We start from the raw sequence: 10801 nt of genomic DNA, 5'->3' as shown, positions 1-10801 counted from the left end.
CTAGGGAAAAAGAGAAAGGACTATGAACTACTTTGTTTTCGCTGGTATAAACATTGAAATTGAGAAACTATCTGGCTTTGTACCTGTTGGTCTTTATTCTGGCTTCTAGGTCATCACCGTACATGTCCTTGTCCAGATTTTTACTGGGCCTGTAAATACTCTGGGCCATATCTTTACCACCTCTCCAGGCTTGATCATAAACATTATAAATTTCATCTTCTCCACCTGCAAATCCACTGTCCATACCCTGTGGAAAAATATTTGACATTTGATAAAAATGTGTACATTATTAAAAACTGAAAATGATTACATTCATGTAAAATGTAAACCCTTGCTCACTTATAGCTCACATTTTCAACAATCTGAACTGCAAATTTAAAAAAGGTCTTCGTTAAAAAACTTTCACAAAGCACATAAACTTTTGTTCATATCACCTTTGGGTCTTTACCCAAGGGCTTAGATTAAATAAGGTACTCATTAACAAGTTTGACTATTTTAATGAAGTAGTCATTAAAATTGTGGGATGCCGTTATAAGCAGGCACTTGACAATTCCAATTTGTATGGACATGGTGGCAAGAGGAAAGCACTGTAAACCATTTCTCTGATGCCATTTAGAGTAAGAAATGTTATATCCCTTCACTGCCTGAGAACATAACTATTACAGCTTAAGAAAATAAGGCTCTCAATGAAAATCCACAAGAAATGATGGAAACATTTTCATCACAATTTTTAAATGCTTTAAGCTTACATCTGTAACAGGTGATTGTCTTAAAAATATTTACTTCTGTGGAACTTTCATCCCTAACTCTCTTTGTTCAGACTGGTAAGTTGCCATTGCATAGCAGTTAAGAACAAAGCTTTGGAATTAAGACACCCAAGTTTAAATCTTTTTTTTTTTTTTAATTTTTTAAAATTTTATTTTACTTCCCAATATACATTATGGTTGATTTTCATGCCCATTTACCCATTCCTCTCCACCCCCACCCCTCCCCACCACATCACATCTGTGCACTTGACTTAAAAAGTTCAAGGAATTTTTGTGATTGTTGTGTTGTCTTCCCTCCCCCCTTTATTTGCTTGTGTGTTTATTTATGTATTTATTTATTTTTAGCACCCACAAATAAGTGAGAACGTGGTATTTCTCTTTCTGTGCCTGACTTTTTTCACTTAATATAATTTTCTCTAAGTCCATCATGTTGTTGCGAATGATAGTATTTTGTTCTTTTTTATAGCAGAATAGTACTCCATTGTGTAGATATACCACAGTTTCCTTATCCACTCATCTGATCATGGACATCTGGGCTGGTTCCAACTCTTGGCTATTGTTAATAGAGCTTCAATAAACATTGGACTACACGTATCTCTTCGGCACCAAGTTTAAACCTTAATTCCATCAGTTACTAGCTAAACCTCTCTGTCTCAATTTCCTCATCTATAAAATAAAATAGAGGTAACAACAGTATGACTTCACAGGGTTTTTATAAGTATTAAGTGAGATAAGTAAAAAGACTTAAGAACAATGCTGGGAATATAAAAAGTACCTAACAAATTATCATTATTATTATTATTTGGAAGAGCTTACACAAATGCTACCTTCAAATATTCCTAAAACCTCCAAGTCATAAGTAACTTTCCCCCTCTATTTTATATCCCAGTAGAACTTATACTTCTCTATTCTCTAAACACACACACACACACACACACACACACACACACACACACACACACACACACACGAGGCACTTCAAACTTCAAAACGTTCATGAAAAAATAGTATTGAAAGATAATGCAAACCATTCATTCCATGAACTTTTTGAAGTTCCTTCTGTGTCTCTCTCTTCTCTCTCTCCCCGCCCCCAAACAAGCTGACATGTTTCTATAGCATTAAAAAAAAAAAAATCCAAAGTTCAACAAAAAAACCCCAAGACATACTGTTCTAGGACAGTGGCTCTATTTTAGAAACAAAAGATTGATATATCAGATCCAAGTTTTATCACATAATTTCTTTCATTTTCTACCAGAATCTCAAATTTTAGCTATGTATAAGATCAGAACTGTTTCATCTTACTTGCCTGAAGTTACAACATACAACTTCCTTTTTTTTTCTGTCATCATGCCAGCAAACCTTAGCCTGATCCAAATCTAAGATAAGTTAATTTTCTTTTCCCTGAAGATAGGTATTCATATCAACATGCAGGATATGCTGTTTCTAAACTCCTTGTACCTTGGATTGGTCGAAGAGCCTTTGATCATATTGAACTTCATTGGAGGTCCGAGGATTAGGCACACCAAGAGCAATGACTTCACTGATATCTCGATTTTCATTTCTCTGTAGTTTTGACCTATTTTTAAATACAATGTCATTAACTGAAAAGCTCTGTACAGGCAAGCTGAATATACTCAATTTAAATACAATCAAGCTCAGAAGCAAAGGAAATGAATATATCTTGTTCACATCTTGTAAAGTTATATTCCCCGATAATGCATAATCAGGTTGGCAACTTTTACAGCATTCCGATACATGTTTAGAGGAGGCAGGGGTTTTACCATGAGACTTACTGTTAGCTCAAAAGAACACCGCACCGGACCGGGACCGGCAACGGGATCGCAACCCTCGGTGTTGCCCCCGCGCCTCGCTCAGCCAGTGAGCGGGAACCGGTCTGTATGTGGGATCCGAACCCTCGGCGGGAGCGCAACCGCACTTCCCAAGCGGCGCACTAGCACAGTGCGCCACCGGGCCGGCCCTTGACATGAAATTCTTTAATACAAGCAATTACCTTACAACCATACTGAGATATGAAATTGCTATGGCCTATATTTGGTGTTATTATATGAGGGTTTGGGGGGGGTTGGAGAAGTAGATAAATATTAGATGCATCACATCAATCATTTTCAATAAGCTAGAATCAGCCTTTTTACCTAACTACACTTAGTAATTTTTTTTTTTCCTTTTTGTCTTTTTTTCGTGACCGGCAACGGATCGCAACCCTCAGTGTCGCACCCGTACCGGACCGGGACCGGCACCAGGATCGCAACCCTCAGTGTTGCGCCTGCACCTCGCTCAGCCAGTGAGCGGCTGGTCTGTATGTGGGATCCGAACCCTCGGTGGGAGCGCTGCCGCGCTCTCAAGCGGCGCACTGTAGCAGTGCGCAGAAGTAGATAAATATTAGATGCATCACATCAATCATTTTCAATAAGCTAGAATCAGCGTTTTTACCTAACTACACTTAGTAATTTTTTTTTTTCCTTTTTGTCTTTTTTTCGTGACCGGCAACGGATCGCAACCCTCAGTGTCGCACCCGTACCGGACCGGGACCGGCACCAGGATCGCAACCCTCAGTGTTGCGCCTGCACCTCGCTCAGCCAGTGAGCGGCTGGTCTGTATGTGGGATCCGAACCCTCGGTGGGAGCGCTGCCGCGCTCTCAAGCGGCGCACTGTAGCAGTGCGCCACCGGGCCGGCCCTACGCTTAGTAATTTTATCCTAGAATTTTGAGGAAAACATGCCAATGATTGGATTACTCAGTACGATTTTCAACATTCAGATTAATTTAATTCCCCTATGGTTTCAGTATGTATGCAGTCTACATCCCAGTGAAACCATGGTAACTCATCCCTTATTATACTAGAAGCTCAGGTCTTAAAATGATTTCTATAGTCAACTTGACTTTCATTCAATCACAGGTTTACAGCTTAGCCACTTATTGGTGTTAAGGACCCAAGTGATCTACAGAGCCATTTTAATTTTTATATTTTAGGAATTTTCAACAGTGTCATTAATTGAACACTTTCACCACACTTCATTCCTCTTTCTTTTACATTCTACATTTGCCCACAACTCTAAATTCAGATTCCCTGCTTCTCCATGATTTTACTTATCCAAGGAGATGAAACACACCAATTAAACAACAAAGAACACCACCAGCAGGAATCTTCTTTTTCATGTTTAAGATATGACTTGAAAAAATGGACTGTTTCAGCTCATAGGATGATCAGAGCATGGAAAACTATTCATTTGGGAGGAAAATGTTTTATATTTGCATTTAACCCTTACTCAGAATTCCACCTCCGTATTATAGCACTTCCTCAACTTTTCACCAATTTCAGTCTTCAGCCTTTGGTTAACCACAAACTTCCCCAATCCCTATTTTACTCTCTGTCCTCACACATGTATTTGGTTTGTTCCCTACAAGTCTGTACTTATAAAGAGTGCTTTGTAAATCTTCCCAAATTATTTTACATGATAGCTCCTTCTGAATTTTAAGATAAACTGAACATGAGGAGCTAAACTTTCACTTCTTTCAAAACCTGCTCTTCTCCCTCATTGTACTAGGTGTAGTACTTTGTCTATAAAAGGATCTCAATAAAGGTATGGATGGCACTGTTGGAGTGAGCAGGACTGAAGCCATGTTGGGACCTAAAGCTGCCTGGGCTGCAGATCAGGGGGAGGATTTTAAAAAGGACAGTTTTTTTCTCTCCACTCCTGCTTCCCATCCCCTGACTTTCTTATCTTGCTCGCTAAGCAGGAAAACAAGGCCAGTAAGCTAATTAGTACTTTGCAAAGCTAACAGTTCTTTCTTTGAGATTTATAGAGTTTTGAGAAATGATCAAGGCCAAATGACTGAAGCTGACCTTGGGCACTAGTCAAGTACCCTGGCGCAAATCAAAATCTTGCAGGGTCCTGAGATAACAGCGAAGATGAGAACAGAAACCAGATGAGGCCTTGGTGAGACCTTGTACCTGGCTCACAGACATGGAACCCTCGTAACTCACATCTCCTGCTTTCCTGCTTTTTCACCTCCCACATTCCATTCCCGCAACCCTTCCTTTAAAACCCCTCAGTAAATGTAAATCTTTGAGATGGGGCAGCCTACCATCTCTTTCAGCTGAATACATCTGCTTTTCCAACACCAACCATTTGACTCCTGAGTTTTTTTCTTTCCTTTTCAAAGGGGCAGGCAGCCGGACCTGAGTCCAGTAAGAGCACCTTTTTTCTTGTCCAGAGGAATAGGTACAAATCAATTTGTCTCACCATTTGAAGCAGGAAAAGAACAGACCAGAACAGTCCCATTCACTCCTTTTCACAAACATGATCTGAATTCCTTTTTCTGTATCCCCATCATTTTCCACTCTAACTGACTCTCCAAGATGAGGGAAGAAAAGATTATTTCCAGGGACAGTCAATTCTGCTGAGACAAAGTACTTAAGGGCAAGGGAATTAAGTGATAATTTATTAAGTTATCAAACTAAAGATGAAAGGAGAAAAACTGATCTTAGTGAATTAAAACTCTGCTCTAAAAGGTACAAAAAGTCCACCCTTACAATTTGTATTTATCTCAAAAATAGCACCTACCTCTTATCAGGAGCTGCCCTGGAAAGATTCCGGTCATGCTGTCTTTCTTTTCGCCTATCATGCCGAATTTCATCCCGCTCACGTGCCTCCCCATCCTCTGTGTGGACACAGTTGAAAATGACTTCATCACTATATTATCTAATATTTTTTTGAATGGGAGAATATTCTTTACCTTTGACAGAAAATTACATGAACTTTGTAGTCACATTCAGCCTTTTTAACCTTACCTGCAATTAATTTAAATCCAATAAATACTATTAGTTTGATTTTTGAATGTGAATTCCAGAATCATGCATACAGCTAACATGTTTAGGGGTAAAGTGCACTGCTGTCTTCAACTTACTTTAAAATGCATCAGAGTATTAAGTTGGACTGATGGATAGAGAGATAGGTAGATCCGTAATAAAGCAAATTTAGCAACGTTAATTGTTAATATTAACTGTAGAATCTAGGTGGTAGGGATATGAGTGTTCATTATATAAATCTCTCAACTTTTCTGTATGTTTGAAAATTTTCATAATAAAACGTCAGGAAAAAAATTATGCACAAGTTTTCCCTTATATTTTCGAGATTCTATTGCACAAAGAACCTTTTGCTCATGGCACAAAGAACATTTTGCTCATGGCACATAGGGCTGGCTGTATCTTGATCTATATTGCATTTATGTCTATCCTTATTTTCTCTACGCTCATCAGCCTGAGGGGATACAGGGTAGTTAAGAGCATGAGCTTTGGAGCCAGACTGTCTATAGATTCAATTCCTGTTTCTATGACAAGTTAGCAATGTCCAGGTTACTTCACCACTCTGAGCCTTAGTTTCCTCCTCTGTAAAGGAGTGACAATAATAATACCACTGCATAATGTTGTTGTAAGGAGTATATGAAGTAATACATGTAAAGTGCTCAAAGTGGTACCTGCCATAATAAGCACTCAATAAATGTTAGCTTTTACTAACATCTGACAACAGATTTTTAAAATTACTTTTTAAAGAACCATTCTGTTGGTTTTTTCTTACCTGTTTAGAGAACTTAGATACAGTAAGTTTTACTTATAATTGCCTTCAGTGGCTAGGCGTACAAAAGCAGGTATACCTAATATCTTGCCTCAAGTTTATTCATGTATGATTGAGGGAAGCAGATCATTACATACAACCTTGGTTACTTCCGTACAACTGAAGTCTAAAAAAACTATAACCAATTGCTTGCTGGACACCTCCATCTTTAAACTTAACATGTCCTTAACTAACCTAGTTTTCCCTCCCAAACCTGAAGTCTTCCTAATATTAGTAAATGGAAACTTAATTCTTTTCAAGTCAAAAGTTCTGGAGTCATCCTTGACTTCTCTTTTCCTCTCATACCTCTACCTAATCCATAAGCAAATTTTGTCAGCTCCTCTTCCAAAAATACATCCAATATCTGACCATTTTCTCACTACCTCTTGTTATCATCTTTCATCTGGTTTATTGTAATAGAGTTCCAAATAGTTTTCCTGCTACTATCCATACCCGTTCCACAGTCTTTATTTTTAACACAGCAGAGTAATCTTTTTAAAAATATGTATTAGGAGGGCCGGCCCATGGCTCTCTTGGGAGAGTGTGGTCCTGATAACACTAAGGCCACGGGTTCGGATCCCTATATAGATAGAGATGGCTAGATGGCTCACTTGGGAGAGTGTGGTGCTGATAACACCAAGGCCACGGGTTCGGATCCCTATATAGATAGAGATGGCTAGATGGCTCACTTGGGAGAGTGTGGTGCTGATAACACCAAGGCCACGGGTTCGGATCCCTATATAGATAGAGATGGCTAGATGGCTCACTTGGGAGAGTGTGGTGCTGATAACACCAAGGCCACGGGTTCGGATCCCTATATAGGGATGGCTGGTTAGCTCACTTGGGAGAGCGTGGTGCTGACAACATCAAGTCAAGAGTTAAGATCCCCTTACTGGTCATCTTTTTAAAAAAAAGAAAAATGTGTATTAGGGGAAATGTTGGTCAAAGGGTACAAAGTTTCATTTATGAAGAATGAATAAGTTCTGGAGAGCCAGTGTAATCATGGTGACATAGTTAATGATACTGCATTGTATACTTGAAATGTGCTAAGAGAGTAGACCTTAACTGTTTTCACCCAAAATAAAAAACTACATGAGGTGACTGATATGTTAATTAGCGTGACAGTGGTAAACATTTCACAATGTATATGTATATCAAAACATCACTTTGTACTAGTCAATTATATCTCAATAAAGTTAGAAAAAAATGCCAGATCATGTCACTATGTTTAAAACTCTTCAATTGCTTCCTTTGTTACTTGAAGTAAAGGCTATGTTCTTATAATGGTTAAAGGGCCACACATGATCTGGCTACTGCCCTTCCCACCTGCCCTAAGTAATATGACACCTCATCTCCTTCTCTCCTCTTTCACTACAATGCAGCCATACTGGCCTCCCTGCTTTCTGGAGCACACCAGGCATACTCCCAACTCAGTGCCTTTGTACTTGCTGATCATTCTGTCTGGGATGCTCTTCCCCCAGATATCCATATGGCTTACTTCCTTCACATTTCTTTTTTTTTTAAAAGATGGCCGGTAAGCAAAGACTGAATTGTCTTTCTAACCTTGCTACAGAAAATGTTACAAAATCATCATAGGAAGAGATGGTAAAGAATTTACAGCTAAAAATGTAAGGAAAATACTAAAGCAAAGTTCAGGTACTTAATTTCGTAATATTTCTTGTTTTTGTCAGCATTTTTTTTTTTTGTCTTTTTTTGTGACCAGTAAGGGGATCGCAACCCTTGGTGTGGTGTTGCCCACACTGTGCTCAGCCAGCCAGCGCACACACTGGCCAATCCTATATAGGATCCGAACCCACGGCGGGAGCGTCGCTACGCTCCCAGTGCCGCACTCTCCGAGTGCGCCACGGGCTCAGCCCTTGTCAGCATTTTTAAATCTGTATTTTGTGGGCCGGCCCAGTGGCGCACTTGGTAGAGTGTGGCGGCGCTCCCGCCGAGGGTTCGGATCCCATATAGAGACCGGTCTGCTCACTGGTTGAGCGCGGTGCGGGCGCGACACCGAGGGTTGCAATCCCGTTGCCGGTCATGAAAAAAGACAAAAAGGAAAAAAAAAAAAAAAAAGATGACCGGGGAGGGGATCTTAACCCTTGACTTGGTGTTGTCAGCACCACACTCACCAAGTGAGCTAACCAGCCATCCCTATATAGAGATTTGAACCCATGGCCTTGGTCTTATCAGCACCATACTCTCCTGAGTGAGCCACGGGCCAGCCCTTTCCTTCATTTTTGTGTTAATGTTATCATCTCAGAATTGAGGCCTATTCTGATCACCCTCTCTTGCTGGCACTATTTATCCCCCTCTTCCCTGTTTTATTTTTCTCCATAGCAATTATTACCTTCTACTATACTACATGATTAACTGTTCTGTCTATCTACACTCACTCGGATGTTGACTGCTATATCCTCCCTTCCCCCCACTGTCTAGCAGAAAACCTCGTATCTGGAAGAAAACCCTGTACATAGCAGGTGCTCAATATAAACTGAATGAATGAAAGAATGAATATTTATATTAGTCTAGGATTTATTAATGAAAAAAAAAACACCTTCACAAATTTTCTTATATTAGAATTGTCTTCCCACCATAATTAAATTATTGCACTAATGTAGACTACTAAATAAAGTCAGAGAAAAAATACTAGCAGATTTAATGACTAGAAGTACATTAGCCTACAGGATAAAAACAAAAAACAAACAAAAAACCCCCCACAAAAAACCTCTGGATTATTTTACCGTGGGGGAACTGAATTATTCAGTTGAAGATCTCATTACTCTAAGTTTCAAGAAAATTAGAATAAGAAAAAATCAAGCCTATTATTTTGAGAAATAATGTGACTTTTAAAAGTATATTGCTCAGAACTTTAAAAACTTCTAGTATAGCTCCATATTGAAAGCCCACCTTTAAATATATACTCTGGTACTTTCTGCTGCTTCACCTTAGTAAGGCAGATGTTATTCTCCTTTCTATACTATCTCTGAAATATCTAGATTTTCTTTATGTGTGCTTACTACTTTTGTATGTAGTAAAACAAACAAACAAACCCAGAGATTTGCTAAAATGAGATATATAGTGTTCAAAAATTCAATTTAGTAATGAGAATAGTATACCTTTTTCCACATGGGTTTTGATCCCAGCTCTCCTCTCCCTGGCTTTCTGGGCCATTTCTCTAAGTTTCTCTTCATGTTTCTCCTTTTCTTTTTGAGCCATCTTTCTTTCTACTTGAGCACGCATTTCCACAGCTTCACGAGCCTGTTAGTAAAGTCAGATATTAAACAGGACACTATGATGGGATAAATATTTATAGCTATCATTTAACTCCCTGAATAAAGTCTGGCTTGTAAGAGCAATTATAGAGAACTCAGATTTGTTATTGCTGATTAAAATAAAAATATTCTGCCTGGAAGACACTGCAAGGTAAGCTCTTTCACTCTGGGGAATGTTTTAGTGGTTGAAACTATAGTAGTGACCCCAATCAATCTTGAAAGTCAAGTGTTTCACTAATGCTTTCGCAGAAACAAGACTTAACAAAATTAAACAAGACTCCAATAAAGCAATTTTCATTATCAATAGCATAACAAGGACTGGTTACACTTTCAGAATCAATCAAGCCAACTCAAGATAAAACCTTAGCCTACATCTGCTAGAGATCATTTTTATAAGGGTATTCAGTCTGATACGGGAGACATACTTTTCTATATTCTCAACACATGCCATGATGTGTGTGAACAAGAAGGTCACATAAATACCATACTATTTAATTTATAATATTAATAGACAGTTAATAATATTAATGCCATTTTATGTAGCATTCAATTCATCAGAATATTTACCTGCCCTTCTCTGCACTGCCCTTTTGGGGGACATGTACATCTAAAATAGAGGAAAATTATGAAGTCTGAAACAGCACCTATCAATCTTCATAAAATGGGATCAGCTTAGCATACCATTATTCTGGCATGTTCTGAGGGAGCTGGATTGTCACTAGTGGGATGTGTGTACAAGTATACAAAGGATAGGCTGTCCAGAGCCATCCTGCAAGCTACAAGAGGATGCCGTGTGTGTGGCACGGCTCCATGGAATTTCTTGTTTGTTCACCTTTGGTTGCTTGACAAAGCTTCCCAGAATTAAACAGCCTAACCTTTCAGCTTAGTATGGCTTTGGGAAATTCCCTGGAGTTTCTCAAAGGACATGTTAAAATACATCAAAATTAACTGGTTTATTTAAAGGGCATTGTCAGGGTGTCCCAGTATGGCTTGGCTCAATTTAATTTTGTTATTAATCTTTCTTGTTAGTGATGTGTGCATGGACCCATTGTGGCTGTGGTCATGCTCTTGTACGTGTGGAATGAAGTTATTATGTTGGATTTCTATCCACATCCCCCAGG

At 39.0% G+C, this 10801-nt stretch overlaps 1 protein-coding gene across 1 annotated transcript in view; it reads right to left on the bottom strand.

The window, feature by feature from the left end:
* The window catches only part of SNW1 (SNW domain containing 1), a 36889-nt gene that overhangs the window by 671 nt on the left and 25417 nt on the right, over nucleotides 1-10801 (bottom strand). Inside the window, exons 10-13 of the mRNA XM_008590235.1 lie at nucleotides 9525-9666; nucleotides 5353-5449; nucleotides 2226-2343; nucleotides 84-247 (exon numbers count right to left, since the gene is read on the bottom strand). Coding sequence (XP_008588457.1) covers nucleotides 84-247; nucleotides 2226-2343; nucleotides 5353-5449; nucleotides 9525-9666 — 521 coding nt within the window. The remainder of the gene's footprint in view (nucleotides 1-83; nucleotides 248-2225; nucleotides 2344-5352; nucleotides 5450-9524; nucleotides 9667-10801) is intronic.

The sequence above is a fragment of the Galeopterus variegatus genome, unplaced genomic scaffold (assembly GCF_000696425.1).
Source record: "Galeopterus variegatus unplaced genomic scaffold, G_variegatus-3.0.2 Scaffold140, whole genome shotgun sequence".
In the NCBI taxonomy this organism is placed as follows: domain Eukaryota; kingdom Metazoa; phylum Chordata; class Mammalia; order Dermoptera; family Cynocephalidae; genus Galeopterus; species Galeopterus variegatus.
This window is presented reverse-complemented; position numbering and strand designations above follow the sequence as displayed.